General features: G+C 43.6%; 1 protein-coding gene across 2 annotated transcripts; it reads left to right on the forward strand.

Annotated features, from left to right (window-relative positions):
• Window positions 1–2421: 2421 nt before the first annotated feature.
• LOC111232171 (SH2 domain-containing adapter protein D-like) lies at window positions 2422–23719 on the forward strand. 2 transcript variants are annotated; one of them, XM_022759560.1, is made up of 8 exons: window positions 2422–2607; window positions 3273–3656; window positions 5570–5720; window positions 8383–8604; window positions 16178–16255; window positions 17045–17219; window positions 19097–19216; window positions 22156–23719. In XM_022759560.1, the coding sequence occupies exons 2-8, from the start codon at window positions 3324–3326 to the stop codon at window positions 22340–22342; spliced, it is 1266 nt and encodes a 421-aa protein (XP_022615281.1). In that variant the 5' UTR covers window positions 2422–2607; window positions 3273–3323; the 3' UTR covers window positions 22343–23719. The 2 variants fall into 2 exon arrangements, with proteins under 2 accessions (XP_022615281.1, XP_022615282.1); XM_022759561.1 differs by lacking the exon at window positions 16178–16255.
• Window positions 23720–25030: the final 1311 nt, after the last annotated feature.

Below are 25030 nucleotides of genomic sequence, written 5' to 3' on the forward strand. Positions count from 1 at the left end.
CATCTACAGTGCCTGGTTTTTGGCCATGAATAGATACTAATACTTCATTTTCACAAACTATGAAGTTGAGACCTGCCTCTGTTGTCATTTCAGGAGGCGTGCAGTACACATAAGCCATCAGATGAGGGCAGTAAATGTAAGGCAGATGAAACTATGGAAGTCACTTATTCCTACAAGTCTGTGTAGCATCTTTTCCAGCCCATTAATTAAATGATTATACTCAAGAAGAAAAATTGGTGGCTTTGAAAGATAACCTTTGTTGGTGTGTGTCAGGTTGCACATGAATCTCTACAGCTGCTGATGTGCTACAGAGGGAACAGCGTGTTTGTATACCTTTTCATATTTCATAAACAATGCCATTGAGCTGGGAGAGAGCAACATCTGAGTGAAGCGTGAAGTTCAGAGAAAATGTCACAGCCATATTTAGCCCTTTATAATGAGGGAATCTTATTAATTATCTGAACCATTCCACTGTGCCTTCTTGTTTATCTTTGATTCAATTAAATTTCTGGCTTCTACGCAACAGAGTTTATTTTGCATCAAAAAACACAATGACTGTGCCTGTCTGTCTGCCTGTGATTATCTCTCTCTGTAAGAGACCCTAATTTTCTTTTTCAGTTTTCCTCTCATCTCCCTCTGTGCTCTCCATGAGTCTGACTCTGACAGCTTGCCTGTCTCTCTGTCTCTTATTTTCCATTTCTTGCTCAGTTTCAATCTTTTCTTCCATATAATTCTGGCTCTCACCCCGGGCCAGGATGGAAAGAAAAATGAAATGTATGTTCAATATGTTACTGGCATGTAGGGGGATCAGAGGAGGTGTTGGACTGAGACGATTGTGCAGATGAAAAAGGGGAATGTTTAGCTGAGAGGAGGGAGAAGAGAGGGAAGATTACTGGTACATTCAGAGATAACAGGAGACAAAAATGCAAAGGTAGAAAAGAATGGCTGAGAGAGGGAAGGGGGAGGAACATGGATTTTTTTTTGTAATGTGAGAAAAAAGATCCTAACTTGTTTGAAATAGTGGCCATGTGGGAAGAGCATCCCCAGCTATTGTGCAAACAATTTATCTTGAAGTATCAAGGTCCATGTGTTGTGCCAACAAGATCTCTATCAACTTACTGAATTAATAGATCTTGTTCTCAGAAGATAAGACCTTTACACCAACATATTGATCATGTTCCCACATGATAATGATGTTGAGATTTTGTTGTTCCCACAACCTTGTTCTGTAAAGATTTTTGAAAACCTTTCTCAAGGGGGAACTAGTGAACTGAGAAGGAGACACTAAACACTGGTAAAAAGAAAAAAAAATGTGACAGGCTTTTGTATTGGCTGCTGTCATGGAATTGATCCTGTCTTCAAGTTAACTGCTTAACCACAGCAACTAATTTAAATTGAACTGCAGGGACCTAAAAGATACAATATTTGCAATTTGCACACACACACACACACACACACACACACACACAGACTCAGCCGTACTTAACAGAGGTGCAGACAGACCAGGCAGGAAGGAGGAGGAAGATGTGAAAGTCTTGATGGGATACTGTTGATGGTTGTGGTGGGGTTGGATTCTAGCACGATGACCTCATATAGTCTCCCACCCCTGGGAGAAAGTGAGCTCATGAGTGTCGTAAAGAAAGAGGCATTTACGGTCTTTTAACAGACTTAGATGGGCCTTACTCACTGTAGCACATAATCCAATTTACCAGCCTGGACCTTGGATAATGGGACATCTGTAAGAGGATGAAACACACTCAGAGAGAGCAAGAAGGACAAAACAAAAGGAATGAAACTGAACAAAATGCTTTATTTTTCGGTCAGAGTTGACAGGCTCCAGTGACTTTTTTCATCTTGTCTATGTGATAAGGAGTGTTTTTGTGTCTCCACCTCTGTCTTAACTTTACTACAGTGTTCATGTTGCCCAGAGGGAGACAGGATTTCCCTATTCCACCAAATCCCTTGAGATAGAGCAGAAAACAGTTTTGTTCAACTCTCAGGCTTTTTGCAGTTTGATGTGCTTTTAGGGAAACAGTAATGTCATAGTAAAAGAGAAAAAAAAACCTTTACTGATGCTACAACATAAAAACTCTCTGGTGATGTCATGCCAATAAATAATGCACATCTTTGGGGCACATTCGTGCGAGCTGATAGTAACACCCCCCACCCCCCCACCCCATCCCCAGTGCCGGTTCTTCACTTGTTTTCCCCATACAGCGACTGTGCTTTTGACAGAGGGAGTATCTCTTGTTGCAGATGTGCAGATATTTCAATGAATGAACGGTCGGCTGACTGCGAAAGGGAATAGGAGGATATTCCACTGGGAATGAAGCACCTCCCCTTTAATCGCTCGGTTGACTTTCCGCCGGAGCTGTAGTCGCTCTCTTCACTCGCACATTTGCCGTCAGCGGGTTGAAGAACTCCGCTGGATATCAGCGCTCTTGTTTTGTTCCAGAAAAGCTGCTGCCTTTTTTTTTCTTGTCCTTTTTTTTAGGGGAATTAAAAGCGTGGAAGGTTTTTGTCTCTTCTCGGTGTCGTTTTATTGTCATCGACATGAAGAAACGCGGAATAAAGCATCCAAAGTGGCTGAAGGACTGAATAGGATTGGTAAGTGAGTGTGCCTTAGCAGCACAGAGCTCACTGGTATTTAAATCTAGTGTTTTGGTGAGAAGTTTAAGAAAAAAAATCTTTAGTTTGATAGTTTGAATAAAAAATGCATTTAATGTTCCAAACATGTCTTTGCCTAATTCTGAATTTATTGGATTAGATTTTGGTTAACTAAGCAGATAAGATTGAATTTTATACATTTTAGATTTCTTTGATTCCACATTACTTTTTAATATTCTCTTCCAGTCTTGCCTCTTCCTTTTTTTTTTATCAGCGTGTTAACGTCGGATTTTATTGCAGGGGTGTGAAATGTAATTGCAGCCTTTGGGCAAAGTCCAGATGCCAGACGTTATTGCTCCCTGCGTAAAACAAAAGGAGTGCTTAAAGCCCAGCTGTTGGTGCCGTTTAATGTCACTTGAGTGCATGTAAACGCACATTGATTGTGGGTCTGCCATCACCAAAAAAAGTTGTCCAGCACAAATATTAAGGGAGGATCGGGACCTGTGGATTAATATTGTATTTAGATTTTTAATCTTTAAACTGACCTCTCATGAAAAGAGAAACACAAACCCACAGAACAAATCAAATCCACAGCTCACACAGTATAGCCAGAAATAAGGTCAGGCAGTAACCCCATTGTTTTGTCCCTGTCTGCCCTCCTGCAGCCTCCTGCTCTCTCTCCACTACACACCAGCACGTTTGGAAGCTGAGCTGAGATGGCCAAGTGGCTGAAAGACTACTTGAGCTTTGGCAGCAGGAAGGTGCCTCCACAGCCTCCCACACCAGACTACACCGAGAGCGAGATCCTCAAAGCGTACCGACTCCAGAGGGACCTGGACTTTGAAGATCCCTATGAGGACTCTGAGAACAGATCCAGGGGCGAGTCTGGGGCTTCTGAACCTGCCACACCGGTGTATGGGTCTCCCATGAAGTCATCCAATCTGGATGTGAAGTCTCCTAAACACAGACTGATCAAAGTGGACTCTCAGGAGCTGGGGCGCACCAAGATCCTCCTCAGTGCCATCTCTTTAGAGGACCAACAAGAGCCTGTAAGAGCCTCCGCCTCTTCATAACCTTTACATGTGTTCAGAGCAAAAAGTGAAGGATGATGGATTAAAATGTTTAAGTGGTATGTCTTGTGAAGTGAGAAGGAGGGATGCAAGGAAGGTAAAAAAAAAAACACTGCCCCTCTTCTTTCTCATCTCATCTCCATCATAGTGACAGCTTTATTGATCAGACTCCATAAGCAAGTGACTGGTAATGTATGTCACAAATATGTATTGTTTACATTAATCACATTACATCCCACGCGCCACATAAATTTGCTACTGTAGATGGGAAAAAAGAATTATTGATGGCTTGAGCGGACCATTGAGTTGGAGAGGGTCACAGTCCCCTGAGTTTATGTCCTTCCATAAATAATAAATGGGGTTTGGTTTTGCAAGCTGAGAGAGACCCCCACATGAGCACCTTAGGGGCCATATACAGTACACTGTATGCTGATGTGTCAAGGGCCACAGGGAGGTATAATTTATGCTTTGGTGCTGTTTGTGTCATCGAGGCTGCAGTGCTTTCCCGACTATGTACTATGCGTGTTGTGCTGTAGAAAACATACACGGCTGCTGTGAGGGGGAAAAAAAGGCAAACAGATGTTGAGAGAGCGACTGGAGCAGAAGCAAATGCTTCACAAGGAAATGGTCCACACATTAATTCAGATCACATATGCCGAGTAAGTTCAGGAGTATTTCAGGGTTTTCATCGCTAAATCCATGACTCCACTCGTGGAAAATGCTACAAGTGTGAAAGGCCTGAAGTGAATTGAAGTAATAGTCTTAACTGAAGTCAATAGCTTCCCTCTCTACCCAACTCTCCTCCTGCTCTCATTAATTTCCCAGGGTCTGTGGGAACATCCGCCCTCTAATTAACATTGCAGATTCCTGTGCATCGATAGGTAACCTGTTACAGAACCAACATGGGATTAGGATGTAATTTTGCGAGGTGTGCGTGTTTAGCAGGAATTTGTGGAGCGAGCCTTGCTGGAGTGATTTCCTTTGTAAGAGAGGAAGAGCGCGAAAGGACAAGAGCACTTTGCCGAAGGGTCTGTGTGTTTGTAGGAATGTACACGTGTGTGTGTGTGTGCGTGCGTGCGCGCGCGTGTGTGTGCGTGTGTGTGTGTGTGTCAGACAGACCATATGGCTGCCTTTGTAGCTGTCAGTGTGCCAGCTGACCACTGTTTTCCTCCTGTGCTTGCATAAAAGAACAAATGCTCCCGACCGACCAACCAGCTCCCTCTGTACTCTCTTCCTCCACCAAAAAAAAAAAAGAGGATCATCCTCACAGACAGGACGGTTTCTTGCTGTATTGCATTTTCCTTTTAATGTGACCACAAAACAAAGACACAATATAGTTCCCCCGTCAAGGCTTTAAAGAGGGAACATTGTGTAGGTTCTACACCGTTGTGGTGTGTTATTGTGATGTTGCACACTAATGGTGCAATTTTAGTGTCTTGAGGATACTCAAAAAGCATTTTTTCTGTAACCAAACACGTATTTAATGTGCCATTCACTGAGGATGTGATTGCTTCTTAAAAGTGCTGCGCTGCTCCCTCCATCTCGGGTCTTGATGAGCTATTGTCTGTGCAACACTTCCTTTTAAGCACTTATACATACAGACCAAATTCTTCTAATTATCAGAAAACATGCATGCCCCAGGATGTTTTTATTCAAATTCAAAGATTCAAAAGCGGGTGCTTTTAGGAAATGCTAGATGAAATTCATTATAGCCTATGATTGGGATTCTAGCTGTTTTTGCACATGTGCCTGCAGGACAAAAACATATTTAAAGTATTTTTTTATTTCTATACAAAATCAAAAAAAATTCTAGGGGCATTCTTTCTCTAAGGGGACAAGTTAATGTTCGGTAGCAAAAGTCATTCTTCTTATGTGTGTGCTTTGTTATTTAGGTGGTGCCCTCTGCTCCGCTGGCAGGGGACACAGATTATTCTGACCCATTCGATGCTCGACTGGACCACCGGCCGGAGCCAGATCACGGACCTGTTCCCTGTGAGAACAACGGCTACATGGAGCCGTATGAGGCCCAGAGGGTCATAACAGGTCAGAGGACTCTTACTGCCCAGTGTCTTATCAGTATTACAGTGTTTCAGTGAGCCACTTTCAAGGGAGGTCTAGTGGTTTAGTTCCCTTCCCCCGTTCCCTCTCCTTTTACCCCTTCCTTTTTGTGTTTCAATGTCTCATTTTTAGTTATCTCTGACAGTTATTTTCACATGTAGTCATAATATGAGATTAAGTGGACATCCTCAAAGGTTAAATCAGATCACATCATAAAAATCAGTCATGTATTATCTACAATCTGTCAGCAATTTCTCAATGACATTACTATTCTTTATTACTCTTCTTTCTCTCTGTTGTGAAGTATTTCTGCCTTTATAGAATAATCTGTCTTTATTTCCATATTTTGCTCCGTATTTCTTGTTTAATTGCTTCATTGTTGGCAGCAGTTCTGCTCTAGAGTGTTGTAACTGTCCACTCCCCTGTGCTTTTAGTTCATCTCAGATGAGTCTGCCCTTTGGAGATGCCTATCCAGTCTCGAACCCTCCCTCCTCCCTTGCTATTTTCTCCCACACCATCTAACTCGCATCTATCGGTTTCCATTTGTCTCTCCTCCCATAACATCTCTGTCTGCCCCTTCCCCTTGCGCTCTCCCTGGTCTGTCCCAGTCATTTAGTGTAAAAGCCTCCCCCTCCTCTTTCTCCATTTCTCTATCTCTCTTCATCTCGAGGGCTCTCCCCAGCCCTGAGGGGAGTCTGGCTGTCCCTCTCATTTGTTCTTTAGCAAATTTTATGTCCCGCTCGCTCTCTGCTGTCACTTGTGCTACCCCTTTTTGCTGGTCAAATGAAGTCCATAATCTCAGGCTTAACTGAATGGAGCATCCTCTCCTTCTGCCCAAACGGAGAAACCTCGCTGCAGCTGGATGGAGCCATCGGAGAGATTAGATTCACAGCAGTGATGGCAGAGCATTTGGCAAAGCATTGTCACAGCTCTTTCATTGACTTTGAATTGTGCCTGTCACTCCAGGGCTGTCTGTCTGCCTGCTTTTGTCTGTCTGTCTCTCTGTCTGTTTTTGCTCATTAAAAAACACAGCAGAGCGTCAAAGACAGTGAGATCGGAATAGTAATTATCTTTCACAAAGACTGTCCTGAAAAGACACCTGTGTGCTTTTCAGACTGTACTTTTAGGTGGAAAAACATCTTTAATGCTTACATCTCTCCAGCTGGTGTGGTTTTAACTCTGTCATGATTCTTGAGTTTCGTTTTGTGAGGATAAAGGCTTATATGGTTATAGGGATAAGGTTTATTGGTCTGCCTCACATCTGTATGCCTAAACACCCCCCAGCCCTCCCTGTTGTCATTCTCCTCAATCTTCTACGGTATCTTTGTCACCTTTCTTGCAAATTGCTAGATCCCCCCCCCCCCTCTCACGCTTGTGTTTTCCTCCATCATGTTACCTATGAATTTCTCATTTTATTTCCTCCATGCCTGTTTTTATCTCTTCGCCTTCATCTTCTCCATCTCCAGGCTGCCGCTGACACTGCGGGTTCCCAGCGCAGGTAGAGCAGCATTCAGCCCCGCTGTGCTTCTGTCTCAATGACTTTACATCAAACGTTGACAGACACCCACACCCCCACCCCCCTCACCCCGTCCCATCCTCCCTCCCTTGTCCTTCTCTCCCGTTGCCCTCCTCCTCCCCTTGTTTCCCCACCGCTTCCCTTTCCTCTTCGTTCTCCTCCTGCTCCTCACCCCACCACATCTTCTCCTCCTCTTTCCCTCCTCCCTCACCTTGCTCCTCCTCTCTCTCCATTTCCCCTCCACCCTCTTCTTCATAACCTCAGGGACTTTCCCCAGGGTCTCCACTCGGTTGCCATGGTGACTACAGGGCCGCCCAATAGCGGCGTCTTGTCGTGTGAAGGTTAAAGTTTTCTCTGCTTTTCACCAGTGAATCCCTCCATTTAGTCCTGTTCCCTTCTCATGTGAGTGCGTCTACTTTGCAAGGCTCCTGGCTGGGGACACAAAAGATGCCTATTCCTTCATTTGTCCCCCATTTTTTCCCTCATCTGTACCACCTAGTTTTTAAAGGTCACATTTTCGAGGTCAACAAAGCGCCACTGCTGATTGCTTTTGCTTCTGCTGCTGCTGTTGTGGCTCAGAGGCTCCTATTGAAATCAGATTTCATCCTCTAGCTTGCGTCAATAACCTTAAAGCCTTTTATCTCATGGCCATATTTGACTCCGTATAACAGCTGCAGGTGCTGAGAAGCATTTCTAGGTTGGAACCCACTGAGAAAGTGATGAAAATGTTAACAAGGGACCATGGATGTTGTTTTGAGCCGCGCTAGATTGCTGCTGGGATTCAGGATGGACGAGAGGAGGGGGGTGGTTTTCAACCGTGTTGCAACTCAGCATCTAGCCCAAGGCCTCATTAAGCCCCCCCATATGAGATTCTGAGCCCACGGCAAGCTGTGCAAACATCATTTGTCTCACTTCTCTAATTCTAGTCATGTCAGAGCTCAACAGGCTCTTTGTTTTACTTTGTAGTGCAGAATAATATCAGTGTTGTGTTGAGGGGAACCTGCTGGTAAATATTATTTCTTAATATTATCTGATTTCTTGCAGAGTCGATAAATGGGGCACATAAGACAAATCTCTGAATGTCTACTCGCATGTGTTTGAATTTATGTCGTTTCGCATATGGTATAACAGAGCTGCAGCGTGGCCCAGGAGGAGGACGGGTGCGTGGCGGGGTGCAGCTCTACGACACCCCCTATGAAGATGAGCGAGGCCAGCGTCTGGGCATGATGTATGGAGAACCTCAGGAAGAGGGCAAGGAGAGCAGCAGGCTGCCGCAAGATGATGAGAGACCGGCCGATGAGTATGACCAACCCTGGGAATGGAAAAAGGACCATATCTCCAAAGCTTTTGCAGGTAACCAGAAACATTATGATGGTATGTGGGCAGTAAAGTCAACAAAAACAACCTTGGATTATAGTCTGACTGAAGCCCATCCAGGAATTTTGGTTCAGTCATTGTGGTCTAAAAAGGCTCAAATCATGAAGCTGTACTATAGATTATCAATAAGCTTTCCATCAATGAACCGTTCCTACACCTGATTGGTTTACCCCATGATACTGGAATGTCGCTGGTCTTTGCTTGCGCTTTTCAAACTGGAAAATGTCAAAACTGTCCAGAAAATGAATTTTTGAAAACATTTTAGACATCATTGTCTAAACCACTCCTCATGCTTTGTTGGCTCTTCTGGCCTCAAGCTGCCAGGCTGAATCGATACTCAGAGCTTGCCAGAAAACAGTTTTGGCAGACTAAGCAGTATTCAGGAAAAGCATTTTTAACTGAATGTCTAGCTTAAAGCCCCCAGACTAGCAATCTTCTGTTGTCTTTGATCTAAACACTGAATCTCTATCACCCACTGTAAAGAGGACATCTCCTGGAGCCTCTGTGTGCCAAACATGAACAATAAGGTGTTGCGCAAAATATGTTTTAATCACCAATTAGAATTAGTGGAAATGGTTAAAACTCCACAAAAATCGTTTTAAAAAGCCATCCAGGAGCATACAGAGAGCCCTGCTGCTGAAACTACACTGTGAAAGACTCATCTAACTGTCTTGACCTTTAATGGGGTGCCTGCCCCCTCATCATTACAGCTCCAAAGCCTTTTTTTTTTTTTTTTTTGCAAGAAATGCAGACTGCTGTGACCTTCACAGTCTCAGCTCAAATGACACATATCTTTCTGTCTCTTTTACTACATCTAAACACCTTCTGGTGACTATTGATTTCTTGCTCTCACACATGTGGAAAACCACAGTCACAACAACCTCTGAGATGATCGTGATGTCTTGTGTGTGGTGTGAGAGAGATACAGTTGATGTCATAAAAAGAGGATTAGCATTGGAGGAGCACAGAAAACAAGGTTAATATTCTTTGACAATCATTTTTTTTCAAAATAATTTATAGTTTCAAAAAAAATAGTTAGGCATAGTGTATTTTTAAAGTTGCACTGACAGTGTGCGTCACATCCCATCCTGTTATGTTCTATATATTGAATATAATTGGAGGGAGAGAGTGAAGTGAGAGCGATAGAGAGGTACAGAGAGGTACAGAGAAACAGAAGCAGACTGATAGGTCATTTAGGAGTGGATCAGTGTAAGGCATGCCAGGCCAAGTCAGCTTAATTGAGCTGCATCTCTAAGTCACCAAGGTCAAGGTGATGGGATAATAAATCAACCTTGCCTCATGTGCACTCCCTTCCATTCCCGTCCTCCTCCTCTCTTCCCCTCTTGTGTGCCCCCTCCTTTCTTCTCAGTTAATTACATGCCTACATGTGCGTGACTGATCCAGTGCTAATAAGAGAGTCATGGTCAGCACACAATTGTATGAATCCACACACACATACACACACGCAGGCATATCCATTCACACCATGTTCGTGCTTGAATCGCTTTAACCAGAGGAGCAGCAAAGAGACACCGTTGCTTATTTGAGAGTGAAGTTTCAAAAGGAGGTGCATAACGGTTCATTTAAAAGCCAATATCACCTCTCACCTACTTAGCACTCATTCCTGCTTTATCTGTTGTTTTCAAGCTTTTTCCTCTTGGTGCCACATACAGTATGCAGTCCTGCAGAGGAGCGCTTACAGCACCATTAGAGAACGCAGTGGAGGAAAACGCTTGTGAGACTCGAGTTGTCTGACCCCTTGTTTTTTCCATTTGGAGTCAGCACTCTGAGCTGGCGTGCTGTCTGTCTGAGCAGACCAAAGCACTGAAGTGTAAACACACAAACAGTATTTTCCATTCTCACATTTAATCCATATTCCCAGACCCTTTCGCCGTTGCTAGGCACGGCCCACATGAGAGGGAGGGGAGAGATGGGGAGGACAAGGACGGAGCAGAAAAAGAGAGAGATGGAAAAGATGGACTGTGGAAAAAAAAAGAGATGAAGAGGAGGTTTGAGAGACAGAGATATGGAAAATGGATAGAGAGGCTGTAGAGAAAGCTAGCTGTAAAGAACTAGAAAGGGGTGTCTGAGATTATGGTATGTTTGGTGGCAGCTCAATGGATGTTTGTGGAGGCCCTGTGCTTCAGAGGGGAGGGGCGTTGAGGAGAATTAATGGTCGGGGGCTGTGGCGAGGTGAGGCGAACGGAGAGGAGGGGGAGTCAGGGCCATTGTAGCAGGGTGCAATCAGTCATCCGCTAACACAGGCACACTCTCTCACACATATACACACCAGCACAGCAGCAGTGACAGGGCTGTCCCCGCAGCCCTCCCTCCCTACGGATGTGACACACTCACTCAGATAACCCGCTACGGGGGGCAAAGGGGGGGGGCATCACGATCTGCCAGCAGCCCCTCATCATCACCTCCACAGAGGCGCATGCACATACACACACATGTGGATTCCTCAGATAGGTTTTCCAGCTGTGATTATCACTAGGCTCCTAATTCAAGGGTGAGAAGAGGTTGTGTGCATGTTGGCACAAATGAGTGTGTGGATGTTGCGGAGTGGGGAGGGTTAGGGAGGACTGCTGGAGCATATTGTATCTGGATTTGCGTGCGTTGCATTTATGCAAGCGCTTCTGAACAGAATCTCTCTGATTATGATTTTCACAGATTATCCATGCTTAAATGTAATCGAGTGAATGTTGCATGCGGCTATTTTTCAAATGGCAAACATAAGGACGCCTCCGAAGCATTTTATTTATTTTCCATTGGATATGAATAGTGGGTCCACTTCAGCCAGCTGTGTGAGGGTGCCTGAGGGGTCGGACGTGACAGGCCTCTCTCAGTCCGGTGGGTTTTAATTACAACGTTAGAAAGCTGTCACCAGTCACCACCGTCCAGCTCAAATTGCAGCAGTCATTAATTCCTGGAAGTCAATAGACAGTCCAGCAGTGAGAGATTGGCCCTGCAGCCATTCACCACCAATTAGTGAGCTAATGAAAGGCACCATCTCATTAACTCTCGGATGGCCACAGCTAATGAACAGATGAATGGGTGTTTTAGGTATTTCTGTTTTTTTTTTTTTTTTTAAGTTTTATAGTCCACCAAAGGAGCTTTGAGCCATTCAGCTTGAGTCAGATGATGGCCAAACACTGGAGGAGTGGACACATGATGAGAGAGACACAAATCAGCTGGAAATCTGGATGGGGAAGGTGAATGAATAACATTGCCGCCCCTGGCAATTGCTATTATGGTGTCAGTTTGCAAAGCACTTATCTTCCACTTATTTCAGTGCAGCTGCTCATTAGGAAACAGTGAAAGACATGGGACTGTAGAGGGAAGCTCCTGACTATGCACGTGTGTGTCCTAGAAATAAGAGGGTGGGGAAAAGTTTAGGTGCAGGCTTAGGTAAACTCTTTGCAGCAGAAAAAACGCTGCATATATTGTAATCACCTTGGTGATCCTTAACTTTTCATGAAGTACAGTATCAGGTCAATGTTTTAATTTGTCCAATGCTTTGATTAATGCATAACTAACAACATTCCCATCAGCCTGAGCTGTGCTTTTATGTTTAGTGCTAACTGGCACATGTTAACATGCTGAGATGCTGAACATGGTAAACCTTAAACCTGCTAAACTTAGGATGTAGTATTGTCATTGTTAGTTGCTAGCATGCTGACATTAGCATTTAGCTCACAGCCTTATTAGCCTCACAGAGCTGTTAGCATGACTGTGACTGTAGTATCAGCAAATGAGAAGCTAAACTGAGGAATGAGGACATGTGACATTTTGCTGACAATTATCATAACGGAAGATATACATACATGCAAAATTAAACATATATTTCAAAAGGCATCTAGAGAATTAGATTGCCTTATTCATTCCTGAAGAAATAGCACTGTTGGCAAGATGCTGAAGGGTGCTTTAAAGTGTTAATGAATACCGAAGCAAAAGCTCTGTTTAGCAAAGCTTGCAAAGACATCTTGACAGGCGGTCGGCGTGTGTTTTTGCTGTGTCTGGAAGCATGTGCTCTGACAGGACAGGACAAGGTTTCCTGGGCTATTCTGAGTGTGTGCATGTCTCCTGTAGGAGCTTACAAATGTATGTTTGTGTGTATGCGAACATGCAGACAAACATGCCAGCAAGAAAAAAGGACTAACAAAAACGAGATTTCAATTTCTGGTGTGATGCTGCTCTCTGTTGCTCTAAGCAGGCACCGGGGGCATCTGACCAGTCTCTTCATCAATTTACTGGCACAGTAGAAAGACTCTTATCTTGCTCTCTCTCTCTCTCTCTCTCTCTCTCTCTCACTCCTGCCTCCTTCTTTTTGTCACCTTTCCTCTCTCTCTCTTGCCCCTTCCCTCTTCACTGATTTTCTTTCTCCTTCAGCGTGAACCTTTACTGACATTAATGAAAAGGCATTTCCTTCGTGATTCTCTCTCACCGAGATGGGGAGAGAGATGATGAAAGTAGAGTAGGGCAAGAGAGGAGAGGAGCAGAGGAATATGGAAAGAGAGATAATGCCCCACTTAGAGATGGTAGGTGAAAAGAGGGAAATGAAGAAAGAGGAATGTTCAATACAGAGAGAAAGACAGGGAGAGCGGAATGAAGCCACAGGGGGAAAAGTGTAATGAATTTCTGGAGAATGGATGCACAGGTGTGGATCTTTAATATGAAAAAGGAACTTGTGTGAATGCATGTTTTTTTCCCCTGCCCTGGCATAATGGCACGAGGTGTTAATTGTCTTTCCTTATGGGGGCCATTTTTGCCCAGCAGAAGGTCTTTTGTGTGAAGAGAAAAGACAAGATGCCAGGGCTGTTTTGAAAAACAGATGTCTTCATTAATGGACCTAATGAAGCTGCTCTATTGTCTTTGTCTGCTCCTCCTTTATTACGAGGACACAGAAAACAGCTGGTGTGCTTGAAAAGACAGTTATCCGTCACCTAAGGCAACGAGTGCTCTGTGGAAGGAGGAGGAAGGAAAACTTGATCTGGCCATTCCTTCCCCCTCAGATAATTTCTGGTAACTGTTAGCAGGTAGTTGAGGCACCAGGCACATGAAACCACAAATTACTGAATTGCTGTCACCTGTTTCATCCCTTGGGTTAATATGGGAGACAGAACCGATTTATAAAAAATTTTAAAAATTTAAAAAAAACACATACAGCATGAAAATACAAATCACGAGTAGCGCAGATGTGACTGTGCCTTTATTCATAAACCATTTAGTGTGTCTCATTGTCTTGTTTTGGCAAACAAAGCAGAGCACTAACAGCCTACTATGTATGGCAGATCCACAGGTTCCTGTTAGAAGAGAATGGAAGCCAGATGTTCCCTGTTAGTAAATGAGTGACATGGTGTGTGGGTGTGGGTGTGTGTGTGTGTGTGTGTGTGTGTGTGTGTGTGCGCATGCATGCGCGTGTGTGTGTGTGTGTGTGTGTTAGCTTGGTATTCAACCTTTTGTTATCAGAGTGAGGAGCTCAGACAAGGTTTGCGTGTGTGTGATAGAAACACAATAGTCCTGTGTAGCTGGTTAGAGTCTGCAGATTTAGAAGGAGTCCCCCCCAAATCAGAGGAAACACGTGATTTTAATATGAATCTATGTGAAAACAGTGTGTTGATACAGGTCTCATATATTCTCAGATAGTGGAATAATTCACTTAAGGTAACAACATGGAAAAAAGACTGTTAATGAATGAGATCTTTGAATTAAGTAGCAGCATATTTGGAATTGATTTACAGTTCGTTGGGAAAGTGACTGGTGTCTGGTACCTGCAATGACAAAACAACTAACAATACCCCGTATCCAAAAGACCAGGGTTTAAAATTCATGTAGTTGAATGACCTGGCTCATTTCAATGTATCATGAGTCTATCAAGAAAAATGAAATGTATGAAACTGTCGAAGAGTGTGCTGTTCGAAACATCTGTTTGGATGCACAGTTCATAGACTGTTTCCTTTAAAATTAAGGCAAATCTGCAAATGGGATAAGATCATCCCACCCTCTTTGGTAAATTTCTTTACTTCTTTTACTCAAGAGTAGCAGACAAAATGACTTGTTAAGAGGGACAACAGTTACCACAAACACTGAGGCAGAGGAATCTCGATGGAATTTTCTCCTCCGTCTACACTACGCCACTACCTGAGCTTATTTCTCGCTCATGTGCCTGAGCACATTTCTGATCTCTAATAAATTATCTTGGCTGTTTCCACCCTGTCTCTCTCCATTCTTGTCACCCTTCACTTGTTTTTGTGTGCTGCTCATTTACACCCCTCCCTCTTTCCATGCGTCTCTCTCAGTTTTACTTGAGAATTAGAGGTGTAAAATGTGATGTGGTGGCGAGCGGACAGGCAGCAGAGTGTGGCAGTGATGGTGTTTCAGAGTGTCAGGTGTGTGTGAGTGTGTGTGTATATGTGTGTATTTGTGGACCTGTGTGTTTGCGTGCATGTCTTCCATTGAGGGATGCCAGGCTACACTTTAATCCTGGCTTCAGCGGAGGTGCGGCCCGCTCCAGATGGGGCCATTGTACTGCGCCATGCATCAATAATTCATGGAGAGCCAGAGAAAGTGGCGGAGTGTGTCTGCCTGCTCAATAATTAACTAGGGAGGGAGAGAGGCATGTATGTACAGCCTGGGTCTCTCTCAAAACGCCCATTCAAATGGCCTTTGATGTCGCAGGCCTGGGGGGTCTTTGGATTTGTCGGCTCATTAAGACGTCACCCCTCTTTTCCTTTTATTTGTTTTGTAATCCGTTTTTCGCTGTGAGCAGGAGCTGAATGTATAGTGTGAGACTGGCAAATCGCATAATGTACGTGTGTCAGTGCTTGTGTATGTAAGGCTGCAGTGACGACTGTTACAGTAGATGGTTGCCTTCCATGGTAGATAATGAGCTATTTTCAGTTCTGTCTCACAGTGCACCTTCTGCCGCTCTCCTACTGTAGGTAGGACAGTGAATAGAGCATTATTCTGCCCCCACGCTCCTCACTTCCTCTGTCACACCGCGCTGTTGGATGCATTGCACGTGAAGTCACATTTTATTTTCACTGCATCTACTGCCAAGAGACAATTCCTTAAAGTGGACTTGTTTTGATCACTATAAGTAATGCAACTTCTGAACTTCTCCTGTCCTGTCTGTCTTATCCTCTTCGCTTTCTTCCATCTTATCTCACGTGATAAATTACTGTAAATATAGAATCTGAAACACTAAGATTATGTTCTTCCACAAGCGTGATGAAGCAAGGAGACAGGAGGTAAAGTATATTACTTCTCTACATGACAGGAAGTATAGTTAACCACATTTCATGTCACCACATCCCTGTCATCTGCACACACACTGGGTTTCCCTGTCTTTCACCTCTTCCACATCGCACTTCTCATGTACTCTCTCCTCCTCATATTAAAATCTTGCACCCGCGTTCAGTCTCACTTCTGTATCATCACTGCCTCTCTCACATATCTTCACTTTGGTTAACTTTGTTCAAACCCATCTGCTGTTTTCTCACTCCTTTTTCTCTCGCCTCCTCCCCGCTTCTCCCCCCTCTATTAGAAATGAGGGAGTTGTCGGAGTTGCCCTGGCCTGCCCCGGTGGGTCAGCTGGAGGAGGAGCCCCCCGTCAGAGAGCAAGGTGACCTCTAACCCCGAACACCAGCGACCCCACCCCCACCGACCCACCCAACCCCACCTCAGCCCCCACCTGCCTTACCATCCTTTATCACCTCGAACACACACATATGCAGTCATGCTGACCTCCATGACCCAAGCTGTTGTCCTACATCTGTCTCTACCTCCACCCTGAACTCCCAGCCACCTTCATCTGCACCACCTGCATCTGCCCCTGCCTGTTGTAGTCATTATGGTTTTGGGTCCGAAGCTTATTATTACAAACCCCCCTCCACCCCTCACCCCCTTGCATCATCCCTGAATAGCTCCCTGTAAATTGGAATGTCTGCCTTGTTCATATCAGCAAGCTCAGTAGAGCTGCGGCACACTTACTGTTTAATTACAAGTACTGTAAATTGGATTTCACCAAAACCAGACAGAAAGGGGGTAAATAACACTTCAGTCTGTGCGTGTAATTTGCTTCAGAATGAAGTTAATATAGTCAATATCTAGACTAATGAAAGATGTGTGCGCCAGAGCCAGACAGAGAAGACGCCAACTTCATGCCTCTATCTGCCGTCAGAGACTCATAAATATGTTGATGATGGTAATTGTGATGATGCTGATGATTCTGCAGTCTGTCAGACCTGGACCTGCTGTCCTCTGGTGCAAAAGGTCCTTCTGCTGCATGTGTGGTTTTGCAATGGCCGGATGTTTGATGTTTACCCAAGTCTGGCTTTGAGGTTTAATCCCTTTTGATCACATCACTGTGTAAATACTGTGACTCACTTTTTCTGTCCCCATCTGCCAACAGTGCAGTTTGACGGCGCAGAGTGGGACTGCTCCTCGTCACCCACAGAGCGGTTGCGTCCTCCGGGGCCCAGGTCCAGCCCGCTGGCAGGTGGGGGGGTGAAGTTTCGAATGCCGCAGGAAGGCCTTTCGATGGTGGGGGAGAGAGTGGACCCTACGCTGCCTCTGGAGAAGCAGGTGTATGTATTCAGTCCTCTATTAAACCCAGCTACATAAACATATATCACTTGTTATGTATCTGAGTGGAGGCCACACTTTAAGGTTTAATCAGATTAAGAGGCTTACATGCTTTGATAGTTAATGATTGAGTGCCCCTGTTGCCGTTCATTTAATTACCTCGAATATAATACAGGATAAAGAAATTGCACTGTCTTAGAAGAAAAATAGCAGTAATAAGAGAGGTCATGCAGTTGACACTAGCTGACATCAAAATGTACCCACGATACTGTGCAAGATTGAAGATCCAAGTAGAGTAATGAATAAGATGTCCACATATCGGTGAAATATACGATTAAGCCAGGCATCTTGTCTAGGGCATTATTCTGAGTTATGATGTTTATATGCATCAAACAAAGCTGAGTTATACAATTATTTGTGCATGTAAATGCAATTAGTCTGTGCAATTAATCTCTGTAGGTTATAAATGTCTCTGCACAGATGTCATGTACATGCATTTATCATACATTGTTAAAAAAGTGATTTTGAATATTTCAGGGACACAGGGGGTGTACAGTCCACAAATAAAGCCAAAATCTATATTATTGCACCGCTCTGATGGTGTGGACGCATTAATTTGAAACATTTATGCGTTTCAGCTAAGCAGCGTTCATCAGAGCTTACAGAACTGCAAAAGGTTAGAATGAGAACTAATTAAGTCAGAACATTAAAAACACACATTTACTTTGGTCTTGTAATTTCAGACATCATTGGTGTGATTTATGTGCTGTTTCAGAGCATTTAAATGGCTGTTTTACTAATGAAATCCGAGCACATGACACCCCTTAAGCACGCATGCACAAGCACGCACACACACACGATGTACAGTGTTGTACTCATACATGTGCACAAATTCACATGAGGATGGTAGTTGATTTTTATGCTCCATTACTCCCTGATGATCTCTGAAGGGCTGTTCTGGGCTTTGTGGTTTCCTTCTGTTTTAAACAGTCAACCTGTAGCATTCAGTACACTTGGCTAAGTCATGTCCAAGAATATCTAATTTTTGTGACAGATAAAATATACTTACCCACTGACTGTGGTGGTCACAGGATTGTCTTTTAATTATACTTTTACTACTCGGCGAAATACTAGCGGTGTGGCTCTAGGAATGGCAATGTTGGTCTGACGGTCAGTCCACCACTGTGGTCTATATGGAAATATCTCAACAACTAGAGAATGGATTGCCATCACATTTGGTTCAGACATCCTCGTTCCCCTCTGGATGAAATTGTTATAACGGTGATGATCCCTTAACCCAAAGTTATAAGTTGTCCAATCCTTTGACCAAATACCTGGAAAATGAATGACATTCCCACCACATTATATCTGCTAAACATCAGCATGTTTACTTTGTCATTGTGAGCATGTTAGCATGCTGATGTTAGTATTCAGTTCAAAGCCCTGCTGTGCCAAATTGCAGCTTCACATAGCTGCTAGCATGGCTGTAGACACTGTGTCTCGTAGGAGCTCGTGTTCAAGTCTAATGTTCAAGACTATGGCATTTATAGTATGCGTGACCAGCACAAATGTGATAACAGACTCCACCATGATGTAATCAACAGTTTACTGCCTTGAAAATAGAGGCCTTGTTTTGAATTATATCATTGTTGTATTGTTTTCTATTAGACTTTAGAAATACTCATGCTTCTGTATCATCACTGTTACACTGTGGAGGGCAAATCTTGAAATGTATTTTTATATTAATCATCTTGTGGAATCAAATTGATATCATGTCGGCATCCAACAGCAATAGATGTAGAAATATGTTGGAATCACACTTCCTGTCACCACTTTTACCACAACTTATTATGTGTGTGTGTTTGTGTGTGTGTGTCAGATGGTACCACGGATCACTGTCTCGTTCTGAGGCAGAGTCGCTGCTAACCCTGTGTAAAGAGTGTAGCTACCTGGTGAGGAACAGTCAGACCAACCGCTCCGACTACTCCCTGTCTCTACGGTAGGATTCGGACACACACACATACACACACACACACACACACACACACACACACACACACACACACACACACACATACATACACACATACATACATACATACATACATACATACACACACACATACGCACACTCACGATGATCTACCACATCAAGTGATGAGAGACCTGAACACTTTGGATATTCAGCGCTACAATTTAATTGCACACTTCTCATATTTTCTGCCGTGTGACTGAGGAGTGTGTGTGAAGTGTCTGTGAAGCCACCTGAGCTACCAATCTCATATTGCAGTCTCCCACACCTCTCCATCTGTCTCTTGCTCCTCTCTCTCTCTCCCTCCCTCCCCTCCACCATCACCCCCACTCAAGATCACTGCCACACTGATTCCATTCCCGATACTCATTTGCAGGGCACAATACTGCTTATCTGGTCAAATCTCTCCCTTGTAATTACTACCACGATCCATCGTCCCGGCCTCACACTGCTCTCCCATCAACCCTCTGTCCTCACCCCATCCTTGGCCCCTCTCTGCGGACTTCCCCCTTGGCCCCATTGGGCCCTCTAAGTGGTAATCAGGCAGGTAGAGCACACTTCACTGCACACATCATCCTCCCCATAATCACTAATGAATATGAATTACCTTCTGTGGGCCACACAAGAAGGGAATTAGGGAGAGAAGGGGGAGAGAGTGAGGGGAGGGGGAGGCACAGAGTGTCACTGTGTTGTGCTGACATATAAACAAGCTCATGCATTACTCATTTACATGAGTAGAGTGGGTTTGACACACACACACACACACACACACACACACACACAGACACACACACACAGACATGCATTTGCTCAAGCAACAAGGTCACCACTAGCACTGGTTCCCCAGCTGGTGCATGTGAGGTTTGCAGACAATAATGTTTATCAACCTTGCATTCTTTTGGTTGTTTAGAAAGAGGAGCTGGCCTTCGCTGAAGTAGACCTTCAGAGTCTACAACATCGCACAGTCTTCTATCATGGCACAGTCTAAAAGGAGTTAGCTCAGATTTTTAATCAGCTCAAAATGATACAGCCTTTTATTGTCTCCATCCTACCAAGTAAATTGCTGAGATCAGGGAACACAAAAGGGAAGTCAGACTGGATAAGAATCACAAGCAGATTATCATTCTGATTTCGAACAAAGCTCCTGGTTAGCTAAATGTAACCGTGTAATAATGTAAAAGAAAGAGAAGACAAAGGCAAAGGGTAAAATCATGACCACAATTAATAAGCACCTATGACAGTTTCAAGACTTCGACCTACATTGGTCATCCTTACTTTTCACAGTTGTACTTATACACAGTTTATACACAGCAGTGAGATTCTTACCAGCATATTTGATGTGACGTTTTCCATAGCATCTTTGTCTATAGAGTATGAAACTGACCACATGTTTAAATGTCTCCTGTTACTTTGTCTCATAGATTGTAAACATTTTTGTAGTCCACATGCAGATGCGCATGTTTTGCGTCGGGAGCATTCATTTTATGTTCGATCCCTTAAAATCGATGATAGCCTGAGTACTTATATAGTTAAATAGAGTGTGCAAGTTCTAGTGTGCACTTCTTTTTTTGTACCACACGTTATTGTCCTGCCAGCATGGAGCAAAGCCTTTTAGCGAGGTTAGCGGACGCTTTAATCCTTTGGGTTTTACCTTCAAGCACAGTGGTTTAGATAATCTGGTTTATCGCCTGATGAGCACCAGCTCATTGTGTTTTTATCCCACTATTATCAACACAGATAGAGAAGGTAGCCAGAACTCTGAAAAATTAGGTCCAAGTCATAATAAACAAGTGTTTTACCCATTATTTATTAGGGTGGTTGTGACTAGTTTCAGACTGGTTTAGGATGCTTTAGGAAACACTGGCATGAAGTCAGCATTACCTTTGGAAAAGGAATCTTTGTGTAATACCAACGCAGATCAGATAATTTTGTGAAACAATGAGACATCTGGGTGTTTTTGTCCTTGTGCCAGTATCTTTCCTTGGAAAAAGCGAACCACACCTTAAGATTACACGGTAATGTGAACAATGGGAGGAATGACAAATGTTGTTTAATGAAGACAAAATGGAGAGACACTCCAAAGTGAGTCAGCACTGAAACAGACAGGTCTGCAACATTTAAACCAACATTAATATTTATGAAACAGCACTGGTAAGTTCTAATGTACCGTGAGATACAAAGAAACTCCCCCAAAACAAACAGGACTGGATGAAAGCACACTGTCAACTCTTGAGCGTTGATGTGATGACACGTCTGTCGCTCTGGAGACAAGTGGGATGATCATGAACTGCCTGTTGTTTGGCTGTTTGTAGTCACAGAGCGTGTTTTTGGTTTCACGGCTCTTCAAAATTTAATTTGGTTTACTAGAACAATGACAATTATGGTGACCGGTTTCAGCCCTTGTCTTTCCCTCTGATTCTATAATTAGTCGTACATCATGACTGGCTGGCTCTTAAAGGGGAAGTCTTGTCGTGGCTGCCTGGATTTTTAAAGGGGAGGCACTGGTGTGGTTCTCTTGTCACTTTCACAGTCCAGTGCTTTTTTCTTTCTGACTCACTCAGGCTTTGTCTTTCCCACCATGTACTATTACACCACCCATTCATCCATCAAAATGTCTTTTCCTTCCTAATTTGTGACATGGTGTTAAATCTTGGTTAGGATCATGTCCTCAAAGTGCAGCAAGAAGAAGTGAACATAAATCCAGGCTGTCATTTCCACTATGTCATTATGTGACAAAATGTGTGGAAGACTACATGATGTTTAATGTGCCCCACATTTCATGTCATCCCCCTTTTCTCCCCTATACATCTCTTTCTCTCTTTCATATTGGATCACTTTCACTGTCATTAGTCTTTTTTCTTCCTCCTTTCACAAAACATTCTTCCTGTTTTTTCACCTCCTCACAGGAGCTGCCAGGGTTTCATGCACATGAAGTTCACTCAGTGTAAAGACGGCAAGTACGTGCTGGGACAGAACAGCCCTCCCTTTGACACCATCCCAGAGGTGATAAACTTCTACACCACACACAAACTCCCGATCCGAGGTGCTGAGCACCTGTCCCTGCTGTTCCCTGTGCTGGTGCAGACACTCTGACTGACCCGGACACTTTCATTGTGCTCGGACACTTAAAACTTGAATGTTTGACGGGATCTTCCCAGCGGAGGGCCAGTGTTCTCCTGGACTACTTTTGATGACTCAACACACCACAGGGCTAATGTCCTCACCCGCCACTGCTGTTGTACCTGTGCCAAGTGTCTCTAACATCCGGGGGGATCGATTCACATGAAATGCAATACCTGAACTTTAGGCCACCTTTGCTGTAACTCCTCTCTCTCATCTTCTTGCTGAACCAAGGGGGATAACGTCAGGGCATCTGAAATTCTCCCTTTCCATTACATTTCTCTCACAGCTGACTGAAGTGCAGAGTAAGTTAGTAGAACTGGAGACAGGAAGAAGTCTGTATGTTCTGAACCAAACTCCAGTTTACAGAAGATCTGCAGAGGATTGAGATTACATTACTGCTGTTCCACAAAATAACACCTCATCAACACTGGTCAATATTGCTGTTGTCAGGTGAAAACCTTGCAAGTTATATTTTGCAGATTTTCCATGTTTATACCAGAATCAATAAATTGAATTGTACTGTATAGGGTGAGAAACCTTTGTCATCCTTAGGGTTCAGAAAACCCTTTTGTAAATGTTCAAAAAAAAGAAAAAAAACCCTGCTATTTTTGAAGATAAAAGGTTTTTACCAACAACAGTGATATTTCAGATGCTTTTCTACAGAAAACTACACCTGTTAATTTTCACCCGGTCTGTTCTGTGCTGTCATGCTGCTGTATGTTGAGGATTTGCTTGACACATCTCCACGCTACTTGTTGATTGTCCATCGTAAGCAACAGAGAAGCTGTGTTGTATCGGTACTTGCTGTTGTATTGGACCTTGCTGAACTGTGTCTCTTGTTGGTTGCCGAAATAGCATTTCGTAGACAATGCTGGATTTATTTAAAAAAAAAAAAAAAAAAGTAACCTGTCACTGCCGTCATTGTCTGTCTTTTCCCTGAAAGGATAAGTTTGGAGGCTGAGCTGCAGGCTACATCTGATGCTAATCAAGAGACGCTGGACACTCTCAAACAAACTCTTATACTCTGTGAACGTTGGCCACGTTCTCACACTTCCTACATTCTTCATCACAGATTTTTTCTCCTGGCCAAGTCCTTACATTCTGGTTGGTGAGTTTGTATTTGAGTTGCACGCTTGCCATCTGGAATGGGTTTTCATGTCTGCTGCCTGGTTACAGGGTTACGTGGCAATAACTGATTTTAGATTAGAGCCAATTTCTACCAGACACATTTTTGAGCATTGGAAATGACAAATGGAAAAATGATTTAAATCATTGTTTCTTAATCCAAACGTCTGTATTGCCTGTGCGGCATTGATTATTATTGTTATGGCCATTTTCTGTTGATAGTAAAAGATGACACGGTGCATAATTTACCTGCTGTGTTGAAGTATCTCATCTGTACTCAAAACAAGTGTTTATCTAGTGTGTTCAATATGTTGATCTTCATGTAGATCAGTGGTTCCTAACCGGAGGGCCAGGACCCTCACAAGCAGTTTGGAGATGAATTTTTGATTTGATTGATTTTTTTTTACCTCTTTCAGCCTCTAAAAATTAATCAAAAAAAAATGTAGAGGAGAAAATAACTGTTGAACTGCTCTCAACTCATCACCACGGAATCTGAGTGCACACAAAATAGGCCGGTATTGTGGGGTCACATGCAATAACCACTAATGTAGATGAAAAATCCTTTTGTCCTCTTGTTTGATTCAAAGGAAAACACCCCCAAAATATTCTGATTACAAGCACTGCTTATCAAATTTCGTACAATAGACTCATTTGCAGCTCAGAAGGAAGAAAAAGAGGCAAAAAGGACTTGGCATGATTGCGTGCTTCACATACTCAAACACACACACACATTTGCTCTCCCCCATCCATTAACAGCAGGGTTGGGAGGGAGAGGGTGAGGACTGGGGGTGAGGTGTGGCTGAGGAGGGGTGAGGCAGCCCTCATTATTTGGGCTGCGCTGCAGTGAAAAGCACTGGGATTGCTTTCATTACTGAGCCAAATGAAAAAGCAGAGGCTGATTACCCGCGTGACGGAGAGAGGAGACGAGCTGGATCACTCTCTGTTGGGGAGAAAGAGCGAAGGAAGAGAAAAAAAAAAGTGAAGGAAGAGAAAAAAAGGGATGGAGGGAGATGAGGGATATGAGAGGAGGGAGGAGGGAAGAGGGGGAAACGTTGCCTGGCTGTACTTCCCCAACAAGGCTCCAAACAAGTGTGTGTATGTGTGTGCATGTGGGTGTTTGTGAGTGTAAGAGAGAGAGATGATGACATGGAAGAGGGGGGGTGATATAGTCCCATTTTTCAAACAAAGTTCCCTGGGGAGGGATATGAATAATAACGACAGTGGCAATGCAGCATGTAAAAATCAAACAAATATCACGCTCACATTTCTCTGGCTCTTGTCTGGCTCTTACGTTGTGTCTCAGCTTATGGGAGTTTGTAGTATGTCTATTAGCTAATTTCTATAACGCTAAAGGATGCCTGATATAAAGCTATATTTTTATGATCACATTTACGTAGGTTGAAACAAATGGCACCGTCCTCTCAGCATTATACAATGATTTTGGTGTGTTTAAATTGTGTCTTCCCATGTGCTCAATTGTGTGTATATGATTGGGCTTGGTTTACTATACTTGTGGGGTCCAACAGCTTTGTG

The sequence above is a fragment of the Seriola dumerili genome, unplaced genomic scaffold, assembly GCF_002260705.1.
Source record: "Seriola dumerili isolate Sdu_G_001 unplaced genomic scaffold, Sdu_1.0 BDQW01000322.1, whole genome shotgun sequence".
In the NCBI taxonomy this organism is placed as follows: Eukaryota; Metazoa; Chordata; class Actinopteri; order Carangiformes; family Carangidae; genus Seriola; species Seriola dumerili.